We start from the raw sequence: 22,271 nt of genomic DNA, 5'->3' as shown, positions 1-22,271 counted from the left end.
TAAACTGGACTAGGAATAATTCTCCAACATAAAACATGCTTGATCCCAGACACACATTGTATTTTCAGTATTGTAGCATTTGTATGTGGAGAACATTATGTGCTACTGTGGAAAAGAACAGGAAATATGTTGTTTTTTCTATAATACAGTTGCAAGTGTAAGTAATGCTTTCCCTACATCTGAAACCTTTTCATTAGTTATATACTTCTGATATACACCTGTTCAACTTTGCAAATGGTAGGATTCCAGCCCCATAGGTTGAACCACTAACAAAAGAGAAGCAGAACTCACGTGACCCCCCACTGCTTCCTGTTTCAGCTGGAGGATGCCTGTGGAGACCTGGACCCAGAGGTGGCGGCGGCCCTGTCCGCTCGGCTCAAGCCCCCTCGTGCTGACTTGCTCTGCAAAGTGCCCGACTTCTTGTAAACCACGCAGGACAATCCTTTTCCTGTATTATTCTGTTGACTGCCCTGTGAAGAATGACTGCGACCCAAAAACAATACATTTTGAAGAGCGTTAGGCATTAGGCACATCAGGTTCGCTTGGGTCTAATCCCAGAGTCTCTACTGCTTTCACTGTGAACAACTTCTCCCCTCTGGGAGCAAACTAGATCACCTGAAACTGTGAAATTCTGAAACCCCACAGCAGCCACTTTTTGTGAACTGCTGAAGTGGTCTTCATAGCTGCAAGGGCACTTGCCCGTGCCATTAGTGTATTTGGCTGGTCCTATCTCACAGGACACAAAAGCACGTAAACAGATGAGGTTTTTCCTAAGTTGCTTTATTAAAAACAATATGAAATGTTCAATAGTGCGGACTTTGCAAGACTGCTTAGTAAAGGACAGAATTAATAACAAAAAAAGGTACAAATTTCCTTGCAAGTACTGGTAGCCGAAACTAGCAAAAGGGGAATATCGAAGGCTCTGAGGTTCTGGAGCTGGTGGGCACAGATAACAAGTATTACAGTTGGAAAAATCGTAACTAGTAGTAGAACTGTAGCACTCAAAATCATCTGTCCCATTTGAAATACATCTCTTTCCTCAAAACATCTGCTCAGAAAGTTGTCCTTACTATTAAATTAATACATTTCTTTTGTCTGTAACAGAATGAGAGAACAATTTCAACTTCTCAAAACATCTTTTATAAAAATAAAATCTTAACCTTTTTTTTCCCCAGCTGTCTGTACTACAATGGCTTCTGTAGGTTCTAGAGAGCAGCAGTTTGAATTTTCTCACTCATTTCTAACAGCACTAGTCCTGAAACCTGCACTCTTCAAAATAAAATCAAACTCTTTGATGCACCGAACACCCAACAATGTGTACATAAGTTGAGATGGCAAAGTTCTCCTTAAACAGCCATCACCTGTAATGTTATCCTGCTTACCATACACAATTTATTAAAGTCTTTAAGACCGTTATGAAATAAACTCTAAATGATTTTATAATTACACCCCACTTCTTCAAGCCAGCATGGAGAATGCACACAGGAGATTTACAAAGTAAAACTATTTACACCATATACATACAACCTGCGTAAGTCATATAGAAATTAGATGTCTTCATTGCACACAAAACAGTATGCTTACAACTACTGAACTAAAATGTGTTTAGCACATGTTACATTGTTTAAAGGGATTTTTTTTAAACACACTTTCACTCGACACACACTCTTAAGTGCTTCAAATGCTTAGGCAGCTGAGTTTTATCATTGAAAAGTAACTAAAATCACTCTCCTATTTGCAAGACTGCAGCTGCAAAATGAGAAAGGCTGCTGAGAAAGACTCTTGTCTGCCTGTGAGGAACACTTTCTCCATGGTAAAAAGATTAATAGATTGCTGAGTATGGATTTTTAACTATGGTATCCCTTAGATGAGCCAGCACAAATACTATACACAAGCTTCATGACATGTGCATCTTTCTGTTATCTTAAAGTATTGGACAGACAGCTTTGAAAGGCATTAAGTTCAACAACAGAGCAGATTTCAATGAGAGGAATGACTAGAAAAATAGTCAAATGTCTAGTGAAACTGACATCAACCAGTCCCACATTTTAAAACTATAGTGTTGGTAAGAAATCAGAATCTGGGACAGGATGCAGGTCATGGGATTTAGGAGTTTGGACTACAAAAGTGGCAATGCTTCATGTGCTTGAGTTATTTTCTGCAAAACTACCAACTGTAAACTACATGGCAATGATTATAATCTAAAGTAAATTTAATCTACAGAACAATACTAATCCTTTAATGCCAGAATACTTGATTTCCAGTTCTCATCTTAGGCATTTGTGGATTTATATTCCAATGTTGTTAAATTGCAATGGACCTAAAAACTCCTCTCGGTCCATAAAGAGAAATTCTGAACAAAACAATCAAGTCTTGTCACCTGCAGCCTGTTCCTCTCACACAGTTATAATCCAAACCCTGCCTCCTACAGGTTCTTGCTAATACCCTGGGGATTGATCTGTGAACTTCCTCAGCAGAACACTGCTCCTATTTAAGAGGAAGGGTTGGGAAGTTCACAGTTTATTGCGGCAATCTTCTGACACACTGCAGTTTACCGTCAGGTCAGATTTTAGCTGGCTGTATTTATAGGCTATTAATATTAACTTGGAAAAAAGGTTTATTTTGACTGTAAGGCTGACACAAGATGGGTAGTTCTTAGCTAGGTGAGACCACTAGACTTGTTATAGATCCCATTTTTTCTGAAACGTGGTTCAAGTGCAATTTGAGAAATAGCAGAGGGATTCAGTGGATCTGGAGTACCCGAGGACAGGTCAGCTGCTCACAGAATTCATCACTATTAATTATCGTGTATTATCGGGTTTCCCTGAATGTACAGCTATTAATTACCACATAATAAGGATCTGCCTGTTTATGTGTTATCTGAAGTCTTCTGCAACCCTGAAGATGCAGAATGCTTTGTTTACCCAGTTCGAACAGTTTTGTTATAGACTGTCACAGCACACACTCCTCTAAACGCTATCAGGCTTTTCTTATAACTTATTTCACTCTGGTATGTAATTCAACCCCTTAGCTCAAAGCAAAGAATAATATCTGTCCAGAAATTTAAATGTTAAACCAGATGAACAGTGTTCTTAAAAAATGTCATTAATTTGAACGGCTATTTAAAAAAACAAACAACTCTGACACTGTAAAAGTACCAAGCATGAAGGAAAAAAAAAATGTTGTCAGTACTGTGATAACAGATTTTCAGCCTTGTGTTGGTTCGAATTAGATATTAAACTTGAACATCTCGAAAAGAAACCTCTGTTTAAAGATGTCGTTTGAGCCACAAACCCAATTACATCTTATTTCTACTGCTGTACAGACTCTCCAGCACAAAAGCCCTTCATCAGAATGAGGGAAACCTGTGCAGTTTTTTTAAAAGACTGATTTTTCTCCTTGCTTTGACGCCTCTTCATGCAGCAGTGCTGTGCTTCCTTAATGGCCGGTATCTGGACTCATTCTTATTGCGTGGTCTACCAGCAGAGTGCAGCCGGGGCTCTCCGGCTCCTGCTTCAGCTGGGGTCCCCCTGCAGCACGAGGACCGCCTCCCCAGCGGGCGGGTGCTGAGCGGGCTCCTCGTCGGGCTTGCCCTTGTCTACGCTTGTGAGGGTGAGGGGGTGCACCATGGACATGTGCACGTTGAGGTTGTGGGCCTTCTCGAAGCGCTTCCCGCACAGGTCGCAGGCGAACTCCAGCTCCGCCTCCGCCTTGTGCTTGGTCATGTGGTACTTCAGCGACGCCCTCTGCCGGCACTGGAAGCCGCACACCTCGCACCTCGAGAGACGGCAACACACACCAGTCAGCACCGGGAGGACGGGCACGGCACACTCATCACCTTACGTCACAGGAACCGGCGCGGGGAGGTGGGAAGCTGACAGTTCGTCTCTGCTTTCCTGCTTCTCCAGTGCAACCTGGATCCCTCAGCTCCTACTACTCGAGACAGATCAAACAGCTATAAAACAAAGTATCTCCCATATTTCCATTCCTGTCTCTTTGGACCATCATACCTCTGTCACTGAACAGCAGAATCCCGCTGCTCTCCAAAGAGGACTACATTTTACTGCTGAGGAGATCAAGTCTAGTATCGGGTAGGTCGACAGTCATGCAGGTTTCTGCTTCCCTATCTTCATCGCTTATCAATTGTTAAACAAATGGAAATAGCAGGGTATTCGAGTAATTTAGAAATCAAAAGCAGAGGTGAAACGAAAACCTGAAATTCCTGTGGTTCTGATAGACTAGCCAATCGGGAATCTTTCACAGCATTCTTGTGGTTACCATTTAGGTCAGTAATGGTCCGTAGGATTTGTTTGTTTAATTAGCTGTTCTTCCCGCAGGTCTTTGACAACTGAAGTGTTAAAGAGAACCAGCAAACAGGTGTGTTTCCAGATCTCATGCATTTCAGCTACTGAACTTACTGCAAAGGTTTGGCTCCTGAATGCCTCATCTGATGGACAGAAAGGTGTTTGCGCTGCTTGAATGTCTGGCCGCATTGATCACAGATGTAGTTCCGCACCTCTGTCAAAGACAAATCTCCAATAAATATAATAACTATACATACACCGAAAGCAGAAAACATGAGCTATTAAAAACAGCAATAGTAGCTAATTTTAATATCACATTCATTAACATTTCAGCGAGTGTGATCACTGAGCATCAAAGCACATAAAATGATCTACTGCCAAGAAAGATAAACATCCAGCATAGTAGCACTTTCACAATGCTTTCACATAAGATCTGCCTGTGCAACTCAGAAATTGCTTACAATGTGTCTATCATTTTATCAGGAAATAATAGATACATTTCAGGACGAGCTTCTGTGCAGTCTCCGATGATATCTTGTACAGGCAGATATAACTAAAAATTCTGAAAACCTCTCTGGTTTCATGACTGGAATAGGACTGTAATTTTTTCAGTAGACAGCAAGCAGTGAGCAAAGCTAGATGATTACGTCCCAAGATGCAGAAGCTGCCCAAGTTGCTTAAAGCCCAGGGGCTCTCTGCTAAAATGTCACTTTGTCCCTCTAGGGGTATTACGTTCACTTTTACAGAGGCCGAAACCAATCGGAGAGGTCAGACCGAAGTCTGCCGGAGCAGCGGGCTCACCTGTGTGAATGAGCTTGACGTGGCGCTGCAGGTAGCGGTCAATCATGAAGACTTTGTTGCAGCCCGGGTGAGGACAAGGCCGCTCCCGCACCTCCTCGTGGTGCTCCTTGATGTGTTTCTGCAGGGGGGTCACGACAATGTGTTAAGAGGGACAGGCGCGGTCCTGTGTTCGGGGAGCTGAGACTTCAACGGAGCTCCGATATGGTCACTAGGACCAAACTTAAAATGAATCGAATCACTTTGCAACAATTTCTTTGGAAACGTCAAGCCGGCACTCACTTAACGGACGGCGCCGTGTTATTCAAACGGCGAGGTCACTGAGACCAGGCACAGCTGGTGACCACATCAAGGGCTGCACACTGAGCTAATTTAGAAAAGCCCTGCTTTTTAAACTGGATAGGTTTACACATCTATTCCTGTATTAGCAGGGGAATAAACATTCAGAGCCTTAGATTACTGCAGTACTGTACCCCTTTAAGAGGTAGGCTTGGTAGTAAAAATATATTTGAATCTCCAGTTTTCTACACTGGGCTCACACTTGGCCGTGGTGATGTCACCACCGCCGGAGCAAAACAACATTTTTCCGAGGTTATTCCCTAAATGCATAAGAAAAAAGGATAATTCCCTCATAACAGGACTTCCTTACCTTCATGCCATCAGCCCCCCTGTAGACAGCCGTGCACCCCTGGTAAGGACATTTATAAATTGTAGGCAGCTCTTCTCTGCGACAAAAATAAGATAAGGATGAAACGAAACCCCCAAATCCTTAATTGGTTGTTTACAGGTAATGCGGACTTCATATTTTGCGTCATCACAACAAATGATTAATATTTTTTCTGTTTAATACCCTTGGAATCACCCAGTTATTTTTCTATCTTACAGCCCGTTCATTTAGAAAAACATCAGCCGTTCGTCCACCTCACGATTACTCATCTGCAATTTCCCTGTTCGCACGTGCCTCTGACTCGCTCGCCATTCGACACGCTGGCAGCTCCGGTCGCCTTACAGGGGAGTTAGCCTACACTCCAGTGAGAGTGTCCTTCACCTTTACTTTGCTCGCACACATATAGCTCACAGCTCACAGCTGTGGTGCAGCTGGCTCAAGCCCTCTGAACTTCCCCAGCACAAATCCAGTGCTGCGCCATCACTGTCTAACTGGTTCCAGTTCTCAAACATGTTGGAGGTCACCTTTTAATGAGTGCATTTCATATGGAACATAAAATCCCAAACGTCTGAGCAGAAAAAAGGAACTTGCAAATGATCCAGTCAAACGTTCATGCGAGTTCAATGAAGTCATTAAGATGGGCTGGAATGAAAACCAGCAGGTATCTGGGCCTCCGGGATCAGGACTGGGAATTCTGGATGTGTCTGGCTAACGACAGAGACCGGCAACTCCTTCCTATCCCCCGAGGAGCCCCCTCGCCTCTGCTGTTCTGTGTCAGATGCACAATGTGGCGAGAAGCAGAGGTCCGGCCTACCGCTCTGTCTTGACCTTCTTTTTCCAGCCTGGCTTGGGACCCGGTTTCTTTCTCACTTTTGGTTCTGGCTTCTTCTTCTCTTCTTTGTTCTCATTCTTCTTTGGGGAAACCCTGCTGGAAGAAAACAAAAACTAATTTTATTTTTTAAACCCTCTGCTCTTTCTGCCTGCGGTCACTGGTTTGCTGAAACAGAGCGTTAGGCTGTTTTGTTTATCAGCACGTGCTCATAACTGATGGCAGGAAAGAGAAAAAACATGGGAATCATGAAGTACATAATGCAGTTGAAACACTAACTGTGATGGCTCTGGTCCTCAAAGTCATAAGTCTTTCCACGATACTATATGAGCTGCACATTCTCTCACTCACTTTTTTTCAGGATATGGCTCAAACAACTCATCAGATGAGCCGCTCTTCCTCTTGTCTTCATCATCATCTTCACTGAAGGAATCCCTGCCAACGGTCAGAGAGAAAGAGACGCACAACTGCTGTTTATCATTCTGAGCTGTGCTTAGGCCACCAGTGCTTTCAACTACTGTTGTGTGACAATACTACCAGAAAGGACCTGAGAAAATAAAACTGGTCCTCATCATTTTTTTAACAAGCTCAAACTATATCATTGTCTTTGAATTAAAATAAAGTCATAGAAAATAAATGTTTTAATTCCTGGTAATCATTAAAATAATGTATAACTGTAAGAAACTATGTAATGAGCAACCACATGTATATCATTATGTTGTGTATGGATGCCAAACTCAAAGGGCTGACCAGCTCATGATGAACACAAGAACATAAGTCCGTTTAAAATGAGAGGAGAGCATGCATCACATCTAGGCTGTTTGGTTACCAACAGACAGTGGATCCAAGGATCAGGCTGGTGGCTGTCATAAAAAGTGGCCCTCTGCCCACAACGTAGGTGTACTTGCAGAATTAGCACTTACCTGTCTGATAGATCGCTGTCCTCTACCCCATCCAGTGGTTCTGCTGGCGCCGGAATGAGCTTCTCTCTGATTATCTGTCCTAAGGAAACACAGGGAAAAAAACAGATTTTTAAAGACTCTATGCCTGCTTGTGTCCACCTGTCACTGGATTAAGGGGATTTGAAATTGCTTCCATATGCTTCCAAGAATATTCAGAGCCAAATCAAAGATACGTTTCAATGGGGAATCTCATCTGATCTTAAGACTTAAAAAAGGTTTCTGGTTAAAATGTAAATTTAGCCCCATAATCCAGTATTGCCAAATAGGAGGAGTACAGCTAGCCCAGTACTATCAGAATAATCCTGTAGCTAACTAGTGCATTATGTGCTTATAATATCAGAGATGCCAACAGCTAGAATTTTGCTGCAGCAACATTTTTTTATCATATTTTCAATGATGGATGCTTAAGAGTATAAATAGAAATGCAATGATGTTTGCGTGATCTAAAAACCATGTTAAATGCCTGGAGAAGCATTCTCCCCAATAAAGACATTACAGAAACCAAACAACTTTCAACATTTGATTACTTATGAAACTGCAAAGGCTGAGCAGGTCTTTGGCACACATAATTTCCCCTCTTAACCAAAACACACACAACCAATTTCACAGCCCAGTGTTGGCAGCAGGTACCATCTCTCGGCTAAGATGTTAAACCAGAAATCTGAGGTCTTGTCTGCATGATAGACACTGTTAATCCCTTGGAAACCTTTCTTGAAGACCTGGTAAAATCCTGTCAGGACGGATCAAACCCATGTTTTCTTACACTTGGCCTTGATAATAATAAAAGCACACTTCCGAGCTGTGTCAACACCCCTGCCCTGCCTGCAGTCTCACCGTCGGCGCTGTTGGGGCAGGAAGGCTCCTCCAGGCTCTCCCCACTCTGGGAGGGCTGCAGTGTGCTGTCCTGGGTGTGCGGAGCCACTGGACACACAGGCTGGGGGCTGGGCGAGCCGCACAGGGCTGTGCTGCCCGGCCGCAGCTGGGTGCTGGGCTCCGGGACGGTGGTCGCTGCCGCCGGCCTCCCGAGCCCCTCCCCTCGCTCGGGGGTTGCTGGCTGTACCGCTGGGCCTCGCCCCGGGCCGGGCCAGTCGGAGGCCGCGTCCAGGACATAGCTGTGCCCGTCATCGCAGCCCCAGACGGCCTGCACCGCTCCGCAGTACCCCCCTGCAAGAACCTCCTGCAGCGCCGGGCACGCCTGGCAGCCCGCCGCGTGCTGGTGCGCCCAGGAGACCAGGCCGTGCAGACGCTGCGCGCTGGAGCTGATCGCCTGCTCTGTGAACACACGCAGCGCACGGGAGTCAGACTGGCACCAGGCGCTGGCAACGACAGCCAAAGTATCAGGGCATTCTGAAGACTTACCAAACACAGAACTGTCTCCAGCTGAGTGCAAAGACAGTGAATCTTCCCTGGAAACAAAAACAGTGAAATCGATAAACAAATCCTCTTTAAATTATGCAGTAACGTCTGTCATTTTGAAAATGTATCCATCGAACTGAAACATGCTTTCGAGGTAGAAAACCATTTTACTTTAGAATCACAATCTGTTTAATTTCAGTTTTCTTCCCAATTCTGCTCTCACAATAACACATTTAGGACTGAATGTGGGTTTTGTAAAAGTATACTGGCAATAAAACGTCACTTCAAGGTAAAATATTAAAAAACTACATACAGGACGGCTTAGTCCTAACGATTTTTTTTTTCTCTCCAATACCGGTTGCAACTTGTTTCTCTGTTAGTACATTCAAGTGCCTCTATCAGATTAACTTTCAGACCCACTCTGTTTTAATACACTGCAGTTGTGGAATGTTTTGGTAGAAGAGTTTTAAGCTGTAATTTTAAACAACATCCATGGCGGCCTTCCACCCAAAGGTTTACGAAACATGGATTCAAACGGAGATTCGCTGCCAAATGAATGCACGGGTGAGATCAAGGGTGAGCTGGCGCGGCACGCCGCCTGGATCTATCTCTCTGTGCCATGTGGTAGTACCAGCTGCACCAGGAAGACACCTCCTGCTCCCTCACCTGCCCCGGGGCTTGTCTCTGGAGGAGGGGGAGAGGTTGACCCGCTGCACAAAGGTGCGCAGAATGCTGTGACACTTGTAGAACTGGCTGTGGCAGTTCTTGCAGACGAACTGGGACAGCAGGGGGTCCCGGTGGACCGGCACGCCCACCAGCCTCTGGAAATCGGCAAAGAAGAGCTGCGGGCCGCGGTGCTTCCTCTCGGCGCCGGGGGGCCGCCCCAGCTCGGCCGGGAGCTTGGCGAAGGCGTGCCGGAGGCTGCGCGACGAGAACTTGCCGTGGCACAGGCGGCAGAACGCCGTGGTGAGCCTCCCTGAGCCTGCAGGGCCAAAGAGAACAACAGACGGTCATTAGGCTGCTCCCACCCCAATTTTAATTCAGTCCTATGATCTACACCTGCACTGCAATTTAAATCAACGGCGTTTATGCTTATCTGTTTCGATGCACAAACGAGAAGCCATTTAGAACATAACACTCTTCGCTCAGCAGAAGCATCTCTGCTTGCATTCCATACAACACGATGACGAGGACCGACATCCAAAAACAGGTCCACGGTTGAGGCTCATTACAAACCCCACCCAGCATTTACAGCAGAACCTTAAGGGGCTTAGCCTCCAGCTGGGCAGACAGAAGCAGCGGTGTACCACAGAGACTCATCTTGGGCCCATATGTATAGAATTCTAATCCATATCAGCTACACCAACAATTTAAATTCTGGTACAAATGGAAAACTAGTGAAATTTGCAGGCGATACAAAAAGACGGGTTGTGACGAACAGAAACGATAGCCAAAGAATTAGCAAAAGGCTCAACCCAAATCACAGACTGGACAGACGTTTGGCAAATGTGTGCAAAGTGATCCACTTTGTAATATGTGAAGAAGGAACAGACACATATTACAAGACCGCGTCTAAACTGCAGAAGGACACACATAAAAGGTGTCTATAAAACATAACATAACATAACATCACTTTATTGGCCACATACAGTTTCTTGCATTAGGAATTCGTCTTTTTGCATTGCTTGCTATCTATGAGACACAGATACACAGACGGGGAGAGAAGCTGGGGTTCAGAGCGCAGGGTCAGCCATTGTATAGCGCCCTGAGAGCAGCTGGGATTAAGGGCCTTGCTCAGGGGCCCAACGGAGTGGGATATGAACTGGCAACCTTCCAGCCACAGGCGCAGATCCTTAGCCACAAAGCCACCACTCTGCCCCAATGACTACGTAGATTATTGTATGTTCTTATCAATGCCAGGCAGGGAAGCAACAAAAAGCAAAAAGGACAGTATAGAGCAAAAGTCCTGTAATTCAAGTCAAGAGAAGTTGTGTTCAAGTCTTACAATACATTAACAAGACCTCATTTAGAATTCTGTATTTAGCTTTGATCGTTGTACCACGCAGCGATTTATTGCCTTAGAGAAAGTTCAGAAAACAAGTACAAAAAGCTGACTGCAGGTAAAGTTTAACGATCTTTGGAAACAACTGCCCGACACTGTAACTTGCGCTGCAAATGAAAGTCCTGCCCCATTAAAACTGTTAAGTGCAACCCCCTAAGCAAATAACATCCGTGCCAGGCACGTCCACTTGATCGGGGGTCCTCGGGGTGCTGGCACAAACTTTAGTTGACGGGGCCTGGGGAACTCCTTGTAGGAGAAATCGCTTTCAAAATCTACCTCTGAGAGGGAGCAGGCGGCAGCCCTTCACAAGAGGAGCGAACTGACAGCGGGGGCTGCCATGTGAGCACAGCGCTCAAGGGCACCCCGGCACCGGGCGCCCGCCGTGCACACTCCTGCTGGCGCGGACACAAGGAGTGTTTAAAAAACACCGCAAGCAGTGAAGGTACTGACACACTAACCCGGCTGCTCCGGTCCGCCTTCAGCACCCCCTCCTCCGACATCTAACGAGGCGAGTCCCAGCCCGCCGCCTTCTTCCCGGCCGCTGCTGCTGCCCTCGCTCCGGTCCCCGGACACATTCCTCCTGGCTGCAGACCTCGGTCTCCCCCGCCTGCTCCCCGCAGCCTGCTGTCCTAACCGTGTCTGCAGCGCCGGGGCAGCCAGACGACCGCGCCGGTCTCGCTTCATGCCCACTCTCCCCACCACTGCCAAGAACGCTAAAACTCTCTCTTATTGTAATTACATGGATGCGAAATGTGGAAGCAGATTCTTGTTTCCAAATCAAATACCCACCCCCTCCCGCCGGTTATAAAAGCATGGGCGTGTTTTGTAATATTGCACGGCCTATATGTAACGTAATTTTAATATCTGGTCGGTTTTTGTTTTTAAAAAAAGAACTCATAAAAAAAAAGCCCAGAGCCGAAAGTAAACAAGTGGGAGCGGAAGTGGCGAAAGTGGGGAGAGACTCAAGAGCGACCATGAGAAGCGACTCGGCCGCAGATCGGCACAGCGCCCCTACCGGCCGTGTGGCAGTACCGCAGGAACACGGGGCTGCTGAGACTTCTTCCCATCGCATCCCAGACCCAGCACCAACACGAAAGAGAGCCACCTCGGGTCCGCTAGTGTGAAGTCAGTACTGTCACGCAGTGGAAACGGTGACAACTGACTTCAAATCAGATCAGGGACTTGACGCTCCCTAACAAGAGGAGCAATGCCCGGAAAGGTGCCATCATCAGCCAGGAAAAAAAAAAAGATTGACAAGGCTAATGCTACTAAAGTTTTAGAAGAAAACTGTCCCGTTGAATAAATGAGATATGCAAATGTAGGTGAAAAAATACACCCATCTGACGTTCCGTGCAGTCTCACACGCACCAGCGGTGGTGGGTGTTGTATGAAATTCTGTCCGACCAACTTCCGGTGGTTGCTGAGGAACCATCGCGAGATCTTTGGTTCCGCGATGGCCGCCGCTGCGTCGGACGGGGTCTTGAAACCCCTCCAGAATGCCATGAAATTAGCCAATGTCGCTATAGAACTGGACGCGGGGAACAGACAAAAGGTAAAACGTACACATATTTTATCAAAGACGCGAGAAAGAACGAGTGACACCCCTTGGATTGTCTGTTAAAATCCAGTAACGGGACACAATGTTGACTCCGCTACCCCACTGTTTACATGTCGTCATGAAGCAGTCGTACCCCAGCCGAGCGATAAAAGGCGTTTTTCTGAAATTTAATGAGCCTGCAATTCACGTTTCCCTTCATACGGACAGAAATGTGTTCATGCGCCTTTTCGATTATCAGTTTTTTTCAGTTTATGTCACATTTCTGGTTTGAAACACGCATTCCCATTTACTGTATTATGGCACCTCCTGTCCGACTGCAATCTGTTTATTCAGCTGGAGTCTTTCCGGCGACTCGTTGGGGTGAAATGGTGTTCGATACACGTCGATATAGTATCATCAGTATATCTGTAGTTATTGATGTGATGCGCTGTATTTATTAACTAAAGGAATTTGAATTTGTGAATAGTGCTGTTTCATTGGGTGAGGGGTGTCGATGTTTCTGAGCGTTTCAAGGTAGAGACTGTCAACACTACAGGGGTCCGTTAGTTTTGACTTTACGTTTAACTCATTGAGTTTTTTGGGGGGGTTTGTTTCGCCTTTCAAGCTCCACAGATTAGACCACAGTTAAAACTTTACAATGCAATCACCGTGTTTCCAGCTTCAGGCTATGCTGTTGTATGTTTTTAATTGGACTGTAACAGATCATAGTGTTTTCCAGTTTAAAAAAATATTATGGACGCATATCAGTAAGGTAATTTTGATCAGCGCTTTACAGTATCTCGTTAGTGTTGCAGCATACTTACACTTCCCTTCCTCACAAATCTAAATGTTGTGATAGGTTGCAGGCGTCCTTCATGTTCAGGACGAATGCACTTTGATGCTTGAATTGCGGGTGCCAGCCGGAGGAGACGAATCTTCACGGTTGCAAATGCACTGTGAGCGCCCCCTATCGTGTACAACCCCCCACATACACAACGCTGCTATCTGCTGTACTGTATATGCGTCGGCCTCATTTGCTCGTCCCTAGTTTCTTCCAAAGCATATGCTGGATATACAGATAAAAAGATGCCTCCTTTTAAATAATAGGTGCAATTTTTTAAATTGTATTATCATCTTAAATAACCTCAATGAAAAAATAATACTTTGTATTCTATTATTCAAAATAAGTATATAACTACCGTTCTTGGTATTTGTTTTTTTAAATAGATTGCTATGACCCCTGCTTGTGTAGCCTTTACTGCCTGTTTTTAATGTTTATTTCTGTCATGTGAAATACTTTGATAATATTCAGAAACTAGTATTACTACTTCATCAAGGTAAGGTCAGTTCGGCCTGCCTTGCTTATTTGGTTACCTAGTGTGATGCTTTAATTAACATTAACATTCACATTATTTTATTAACCCTTTACAATTTCTTGCATTAGGAATTATCTTTTCGCATACCCCAGCTTGCTCTCCATGAGACACACAGACAGGGAGAGAGCCTGGGGTCAGAGCGCAGGGTCAGCCATTGTACAGCGCCCCTGGAGCAGTTGGGGTTAAGGGCCTTGCTCAGGGGCCCAATGGAGTAGGATTCCTCTGCCGGCCACAGGATTTGAACCGGCAACCTTCCAGCCACAGGCGCAGATCCTTAGCCACAGAGCCACCACTCCGCCCATGTTTTACATAACATTCTTTGCTTTTAAAATATGTTTTTAAATATTCTGGCCATATTTACAGGCACATGCCCTTGCATATGCGAGTTGTGCTGTCAAATGTACTGATATGACTGATGAGAGGACCAAGTTACCCAAAATTGTGACTTAATTAAGAAGTTATATAAGTTACCCTTTGGACTGATTTTATATCTTTATTTGGTTGTTTCTGACTTTTTTGGTTTCGTACTGGGAAAATATTCTTATACTGTACAAATATAGCAAGTGGTTTCGGGTTTAACAGCGTATGCACACAAAGTTCCAGTTACTCAAAGGCCGCTATAGTGTTGCTTACTTTATTTTTCTGATTATTCATTTAAATTTGAGGTTCCTAAAAAAAGTTGGCTGCTATCAAGATCTCTTTTTCAAATGAGCTAGTAAATCATCAGCTGAGAACCTGATCAATGGAGAATTAAACTCAGTGGAGTTGTTCTGAAGGTGGGATGGAAAATGTCCCCTGAGAAATTTGCTGAACTCAGAAGACAGCTGTTAGACACCTCCCTTCCACCCTTCCACCCTTCCGTGATGTTTATAAGTGCTGTGGGGTTATTTTTGTTTGTCCACAAGAAAACATTTCTTACTATTGTTATTTTTCTGGAAACTGCAAATTTCAGTTTAGAATCTGGGTATTGTCCTGTGTGAATCAGCTGGCCTTTACCTCTGGGGGACTCTGATGGGAACAGAAGGGAGGCAGGCCCGGTGTGCTTTCCTCGGAAGCTTCTCAGTCACACTTTTGTAACTGCTGCTGTTGAGCATGTCAGAGATCGCATCGATTGGAAGGCTAGTGCGACTGAAACTGCAAGCACGGAAATTCCCCGCAAACCACAAGCCACAGAGATGAAGATTTTGGTGTCTGGCTAAAGCACGGTTGTTAAGCCAGTAGGCAGCTTTGTTTTCTTTCTTTTAAATATTTAATTGCTTTGTAAAAATAATTTATTTTGCGATCATCTTGTCCAGGGGTGGGAGCCCTCCCACAGGGTGTCTCTCCCCCACCCAATTCAGACCTCTGTGTGTAAGACATCAAGTGTAAGACATCAAGAGAGAAGAAGGTCCATTCGCCTGTGGTGGACATTATAATAATAATTGCTTACAGTTATATAGCTCTTTTCTGGACACTCCAGAATGGAGACTCCCCTCCAGTGCCACCAATGTGTAGCAAAATTATAATCAAATCCCTGGTAACCCTCCTATAGATGCTTCTCACATTTAATACATCTACACAGCCCCATGGCAATTAGAGAATAGTGTCTGTTACTGCTTAGTTTTCAAATTGTGCTGTGAACATGAAACTCCATTCAACATTTTGGCTCTGTGAGCCGTGCGCCCTCAAGTGTTGGAAGCCACAGTCTGCTTTCCATAATGAAAAAAGTCTAAAATTCAAATCCGTACTTAAGGCTGACAGAGCTTTGAAAGAAGACCGCTCACGTTTCTGCTTTGTTTTGTCCCCAGGAGGCTTACTGTGAATACCTGAAGAGCATTAACTACATTTCCCAGGCACTTCTGGAGGAGGCCGTGCCGAAACGTAAGAAGCTTTGTTTTTGCTACATGACACTTCAAAGTCCATGAAATGGCAATTGAAATAATTGTGAAAGCTATGATTCTTGATTAAAGGAATGAAATTAGATCATAAGCCTATATCAGAACTTAGTTAATGTTCAAGAAAAAGTGATAAGTAATGATCAAAAAACTAATGGTGCAGTATCTGATTGAAACCAGTAACTCAAGTATTATTGAGCACTAAACACACAGGGATTGTTACGCTACGGTGTGGACTGTTGTTTCTAACCTTTCATCAGCAGCAAACACACAAAAGCTTTTCACATGGCAGTGATTAAGGGCATTGTTTTTCACCTTTCATCATCACACCTCTCTCAGAAACTTATTGATCTGGAATACCAGTCAGACGGGAAAAACACCAGATTCAGACCTCAGTTTCAAGGTGGAGTGCTTGAATTTAGACAGGGGCTCGGCTGGGCTAGGATGCAAGTTAGTTTGTTTTTTCCACCCTCATCAACTGAAGCAAAGGGACACGCTCCTTACCTTTCATTTTAGTGCTTCATTGGCTAGAATACTGAATAAGAATCGATACAAAACGGGATCCTGAATTGAACAAAGCAGTGTGCACAACTGATCCTCTTCCCAGAACAATGTTTGTCTCCAGAACCTTGAAGGCCCCTAAGGTGCTTCCTAATGTGCTGCCACTAAAGAGGAAATTCATAACAGAGACCTTATGTGTGCATACAATCTGAGGGAATATATTTCTGGTTTACTCTCATTCCCTCCCTTGAGTTATATGTTTTGTTGAGAAGACATTGCTTATGAAATATTTTTGTCTTTTGCATTTTTGAAGACCAAAGTTAAAATAAGCCCCATTTCCCCAGCCAGGCCGTTGTAGAAAGTGTTTCCTGCTATCTCTAATATGCATGAAATCTGTTGTGCGAGCTAGATGGAGATGGGCTCTTTCACGCGTTGTATTTGCAGCTTACCACTGTGACTGCAGACTGCAGCCTGTGTAAAGTCATTCAGTATTCTTTGAATTATGGCAGCAGCTTCTACATTAAACATAAAAACTGTAACAGTGGTTTTGCAGCTGCTGTCTCTCTCACCCAACTCAGGCATGAAATGCAAAGTGATGTGAAATTAAAAATGCATGTTTTAAACACGTAAGAGTCAACTTTAATAATTAAATAGATCTGGCATTTTATGGTTGTGTGCAGATGTCAGGAATGTGTGTAAGATTTGAATCAAAGGATCAAATCAAAAAAACATTTGAGTTTACTTATTACTAATAAAAGTTATGTGCAAAATGTAGTCAATTTTGTGGCACTGATGAGTTTTCTAGGTCACTGTCACTGGCCTGGCTGTTTTGCACTCTGATAATCTCGTGTTAATGTTGTTATAATGTGTGCAGACAAGACAGAGATTGTAACAGAGGAAGTTCTGAAGATGCTGAAGCTGGCAGAGCAATGCCTGGAAAGAGTCAAGTCCACTGTGGCCAAACTAGGTGAGTTTTAGCTTTGCTTGATTTCAGTCAGCTGCACACATTGTGCCACACAAGGCACTTGGGTTGACTTTATTGATCTTTTTCAGAACTGTGTACTCCTTGATGGGATTTATCCTAAAACCCCTATGTTCCAGGCTAAAAAAATATTCCTTTTATAAAATCTATATTTGTCATCTTCAAATCCTGATATCATTTGGGTCCACTGAAAATTGGCTGTACTCTTACAGATAGTGTTTGCTAGGCTTTAGAAGTGAAGAAGCAGGAAACAGTATAAGTTGTATGAGAAGCTTGAAGATTGTGAAGTCGAAGTAGTGAAGGACAGGGTGCTTAGAAACAAACTGCATAAGAAGCTAGCCTAGAAAAGATCAGCTCAAACTGTACATGTGCAGTTGGACCACATTTGTAATACTGCATTCAGTTCTGGTCTCTGTTTCATAAGCAGATACAGGACCCTTACAGGTACCATAGTTGCAGAGTCCAGTGCTAAAAAGTGTATAGATGGATTGGAAAAACATAATCTTGTCTGCCTTATAAAGAAATCGCTAGAGATCTGATGGGCTGAATGGCCTGTTCACAACATGGAATCATGGAATATGGCGATATTCCCTTGGGTAACCCAGACACAGTCTGTCAGTGCCTTATGTGTGATTTGATGGCACGTCTTCCCAAAGGCGAGGTAGAGGAGAAGTGCCAGCCTCCGGAGCCTCCGGAGCCTCCCAAGCCATCGCACAAGCCCAGTCATCGCAGGGTCCTGTCCGACGGAGGAGAAACAGCCTCCGCCTTCCTGCCCCCCGAGATCTTCCAGAAGCTCCAGGTGCCAGAGGCACAGGGCCCGAGAAAGTAAGCTCACCTCCAGCCTTTATTCAAGTACCCCTGCTGACCGGTTTACACATTTTGTTTTAAGAAAATGTGCTGGTGCTTATTTATATCGTCTTTAACCAGGAATTCCCATGCAGATTAAGAGTGTATCCCTGCTTATTAAGCAGGACTTCAGACAGGTCATATTTTAGACTGCGTTTCTGATTTGGGCTGTCACTGTAAGATGGACAGGTGTGCCAGACGATCTACAGCGTTCATTATGTCTACAGGGCCTAAGTTTAACATATCTTCTATATGACAACATCTTCTACAGAACAGTGCTACCTGTCACTGTGCAGAGGCACTGGGTCGGGATTAATGATCAGAAAGATGGCCACTTTCAGCAGCTGTGTCTTGTATCAGTGCAGTTCAGACCCAGAATACAGACCTCCTGAGATCTGACTTGATTCAGCCTCAAGGTGTTGCATTTACTGGGCATTAAGATCCATTTTTGAAACAGTATTATACTAAATAGTGGCATTTGAAATGGAAAATAATGTATTAATTTTTATTTTTCCATTCTAATTAGAAGTTAGTTATTAGTTATTGTATGATAATTGTGATTCAGTGAACCCATAGTGTAACATCCTCGGTTCTCAGCCAGTGGTCCCTCCTGTCACTCATTTGCCCCTTCAGTTCACTCACCAATGTGAAGAATCCCAAGTCTGTCTGAGTGCGAAGCTGGTGGAACTACAGCTGTCGAAAATGTTGCTCCTCTTGTTGTGTGAACCTGAGCTTCAAGAATTACTTTCTCAGAATACTTAGAGGGGAGAAAGGAAAAGTTCATACTTAAGCTAGAGTCAAGCATAATTTGTTATCTGCCGTGGTATTGGTGTGACTGATAGCTTGTGTGTTCCTGGTGCAGAGAGCTCACTCCAATTGAAGAGGCTTCAGTGCTCAACGAGAAACTGAAGGCAAACTACGAGGCTCGAGTGGCGCGTTTGAACCCCAGCCAAGCTGTGCAGAAGACATCGCTGGTGAGCCTTTATCTAGCTGACTTTCTGCCTACTTTGAAAGAAGCTGGTTTCTTTAAGCACTGTAAATGATGGCTTAGGGGAAGTCTTGTTTGAGATCCACAGATTTTAAAAGCTTTTTTATTTTATGGATTCTGTAATACTGACTGTTATTTTATGGATTCTGATATTACTGTATATTTTAGACACTAGGAGCCCCCTAAGTGTGAAATATCAGATGGCCAACTAAAAGAGAGCTGAATCTACCGCAAAAAGGTACACATATTTATACACACATACCCATAAAGAACCCTGCAGTGGAATGATGTCTCCCCTGGATGGGACAAGCCTTGGGCTCTCCACTGCTTCCTATGGCACTTGCCATGATAAACAGATTTCAGATCAGACTGAAGATTACATTAACCCTTAAAGCTCACATGGCTTCCCAACCCTAAATTAAAAAAAATGAATTCTGGAATCGTACAGTATCTGTCGGTTCATCACAAATAATGCAATACATTTTCATGTAGAAATGTATCTGTGTTAAGAGCTATGGTCTGGTGTTTCACTGTTGTATCTCTTCTCCTCTGGCCTGCACTGTCAGTGAGAGAGCACCCAACTCATTGAGGCAATGCAGCCAGGTGGACACAGTTAGTGTAGCCACTTTTTTTATTGTAGGTCTCCCGACTTTCATCAGAATTTCCACACAAATTGCAACAGATGTTTTGGCAGTAACGGAGAAATAAATTACACTGACCTCCTTTTCCTCTTTCACAGTCGTTGTTTAAAGTGAACACAAGTAAAAAGGAAATTGAAGAAATCGCTTAATTTCTGTCTTAAGAGAAACATGAGTCTCGGTACTTTTGTTTCTTTAGTCGAAGAGCAACCTGCATGTTAATACGGTCGTTGCTCGTTTTCGGACAACATTTGTTGTGAAGCACAGTCATCCAGTAAGGTGGCTGTCGAAGTGACTTTTTACAGGCTCATTAGCACTATTTCTGGTTCAGCTGGTTGTGTGTGCAAATGGGATTTAGTCCACAGCATCCACAGAGCGATCTGTTTTTTTAATTCAGCAGGCCAGCTTCTCTGCATTATTGAAACAAGCACTATCTTGAGTAAATGAACGAGTAGCTGCAGAGATGTATACTGGTAGGAGAGGGTTGATATCAGAATGCATACGCATTTTCTTATCTGTGATTGTTTTACCTTGTGAAATGTGGGCTGTATGCACACAAGGCTTTTTTCTTGCTTGAGTGTATTAGAAAGAAATGGACTACAATGGATTCTATGAATGTTTTTTACTCTGTTGAAATTGTAGTTTGAACAAGTTGTCAAAATGAAAACTATAGAATGTCACTCATTACTCCGGTCATTGGTGCAAACTACTTGGCTGAGAGAACAAAAAAAAATACACTGGTCACCAGAGGATGATATCTACTGCCTAATCTTAAAGATTTTAAGACTCAGTGACAAGGCAGAAACGAGAGAATATTTGTATTAGAATTCTCTTTAACAGCTCAGAAATTACAGAGCTGATCAACAGTTAGAATTAGAGCAGTGCTTTACCCTGTAGGCTTTATACCGAATCAGCTCTAGTTTAAACAATGTTTACTGATAAATTTAGATTATGAGAGGGGTGCTGACAACCCAGGCCTGGAGTTGAGTCCCATGGCGTTTTAGTGGTCTTACCTGCCAAAGAGATTGAGAAGAAAGTTATTATAAATGCAGAGCAAGGTCAGTTGTGATCCTGGAAAATTCCAGCCCGGAATCCAGCATCTGGGTAGATGGTATTGGGGTTTGCAGACGCTCCCCTCACTTTTTCAGGACTTTAATTTTACCACCACTTAAGCTGTTCTCGGAGGGGAAAAGGAGGACAGGGCTGTGTTTGACTCCTCCGGGGATGCTGGACTGACGAAACAGGCTTCACAGTGCTGTGAGGGAGTCGCGGCTCAGCCAGGTGGTTCATTCATGCGAGGGCTGGAGTGGAATCTCCCAGTCACGCGCGGTGGGTGGTCCACGGCGGCCGCAGGGGTCGCTCGGGGCCGCTCGGGGCCGCTCGGGGCGGGGCGCTGTCCTCTCCGCCCTGCCCTTTAAACCGAGGTGTAGGTAGAGCAATCATTCGCCTATCCCCCCCCAACCCGTCCCGCTGCTTCTGCGAGGAAACCAGATTCCAGAAGGAGACGAGCAGAAGGGAATGAAGAGCTTTTATTTACGCCTGGATTATTTTCAGAGACTCTGATGGACGGTGCCTCGTACACTCACTGATCCTTTTCTGTTGTTGTTTTTCGCACGGACACGTCGAGCTAAACGCTCTACAATAGGGAAAGTATGTTTTAATTTAATTTTTTTTTTTGCTGGTAGTTTTGCTGGTAGCTGCTCTAAAGTTTTAATTATTTATGTAAGGTGGAATTCGGTACCATTCGTCACCCGTATGGATTTACGAGTTTACTGGAGGAAACTCAAATCTTATTTGAAGGTAAATTTCGTTTTCATACTATGCCACGATTTGTGACAAAGCGTTAAAAACAAACTTGGCGAGATTGGCAACATCCGAGTTCCTGCGTGTTGTTTTCCTGACTTTGCAGTTATTAGTCATTTATATTTTGCGGGGCCTTGGAGACCGATGTGGTTTGCCGAATATAGAAGGATGGTATTGATTATTTCTGATAGGGTTTTAACGTGGCGCGCCTAACTGCTGGAGGGAAAATCCATCTCTACGCTTGTGAATGAAGGAGATGAGTGAATATGTGCCTCTCATGACGGCAGTGTTGAATATATTCGAAAACGCCTTACTATCGGGCTTGTCATTGAAAACCCATTAGGCGGGTTATCTTGAGGCAATGAAAGCATGATTTGCCTTTTAAACTTTAAATGTCCGCCCCCCCACCGCTGTCGGCGCGCGCGCGCAGTGCAAGATCTAAGCGCTTTTCACGCTCGAAGAAGCCAGAAGTGTTAATTATTGGGGGGAAAAGTGCTGAAAACAGATTTTGTAACTCTCTTCAACATCGAATACTCACGAACCCTAAAGAGTGCGCAAAGGGAAGTTACAACAAAGGCATTGAAAATACAAATTGAAATTTTGCTTGTTTAATATTTTCTTGCCTGGGCTACAGAGCTCCAAGGAAGTGCAAGATAAGATTTAAAGTTTTTTTTTTTAAATTAAGATTGGGGTTTTTTTTTATTAACAGGATTTCAAAATCATCTTCCACTGCATCCTACTTAGATGG

At 44.1% G+C, this 22,271-nt stretch overlaps 3 protein-coding genes across 10 annotated transcripts in view; 2 read left to right on the top strand and 1 right to left on the bottom strand.

Moving 5' to 3' along the window:
* Nucleotides 1-950, top strand: part of LOC107079982 (Fanconi anemia group A protein) — a 32,413-nt gene extending 31,463 nt beyond the window's left edge. For all 6 annotated transcript variants that reach the window (XM_069181388.1, XM_069181387.1, XM_069181390.1 and 3 more), the window contains exon 44: nt 319-950. In XM_069181388.1, coding sequence (XP_069037489.1) covers nt 319-426 — 108 coding nt within the window. In that variant the 3' untranslated portion in view covers nt 427-950. The remainder of the gene's footprint in view (nt 1-318) is intronic.
* Nucleotides 760-12,062, bottom strand: znf276 (zinc finger protein 276). Of its 3 annotated transcripts, none has more exons than XM_069181393.1 (11): nt 11,994-12,062; nt 9,583-9,898; nt 8,920-8,966; nt 8,395-8,832; nt 7,522-7,600; nt 6,950-7,033; nt 6,584-6,697; nt 5,752-5,827; nt 5,106-5,223; nt 4,419-4,518; nt 760-3,777 (listed from the first exon to the last, which is right to left on the bottom strand). In XM_069181393.1, the coding sequence occupies exons 1-11, from the start codon at nt 12,043-12,045 to the stop codon at nt 3,516-3,518; spliced, it is 1,686 nt and encodes a 561-aa protein (XP_069037494.1). In that variant the 5' UTR covers nt 12,046-12,062; the 3' UTR covers nt 760-3,515. The 3 variants fall into 3 exon arrangements, with proteins under 3 accessions (XP_069037494.1, XP_015223661.2, XP_015223662.2); XM_015368175.2 differs by lacking the exon at nt 11,994-12,062 and adding an exon at nt 11,437-11,987; XM_015368176.2 differs by lacking the exon at nt 11,994-12,062 and adding an exon at nt 11,437-11,987 and having other exon boundaries at nt 6,584-6,694.
* Nucleotides 12,063-12,281: 219 nt separating this feature from the next.
* Nucleotides 12,282-22,271, top strand: part of vps9d1 (VPS9 domain containing 1) — a 39,084-nt gene continuing 29,094 nt past the window's right edge. Inside the window, exons 1-5 of the mRNA XM_069181392.1 lie at nt 12,282-12,530; nt 15,679-15,751; nt 17,141-17,233; nt 17,905-18,073; nt 18,957-19,068. Coding sequence (XP_069037493.1) covers nt 12,282-12,530; nt 15,679-15,751; nt 17,141-17,233; nt 17,905-18,073; nt 18,957-19,068 — 696 coding nt within the window. The remainder of the gene's footprint in view (nt 12,531-15,678; nt 15,752-17,140; nt 17,234-17,904; nt 18,074-18,956; nt 19,069-22,271) is intronic.

The sequence above is a fragment of the Lepisosteus oculatus genome, chromosome 20, assembly GCF_040954835.1.
Source record: "Lepisosteus oculatus isolate fLepOcu1 chromosome 20, fLepOcu1.hap2, whole genome shotgun sequence".
NCBI lineage: Eukaryota > Metazoa > Chordata > Actinopteri > Semionotiformes > Lepisosteidae > Lepisosteus > Lepisosteus oculatus.
The sequence above is the reverse complement of the archived record's forward strand: the minus strand, read 5'-3'. Positions and strand labels throughout refer to the sequence as shown.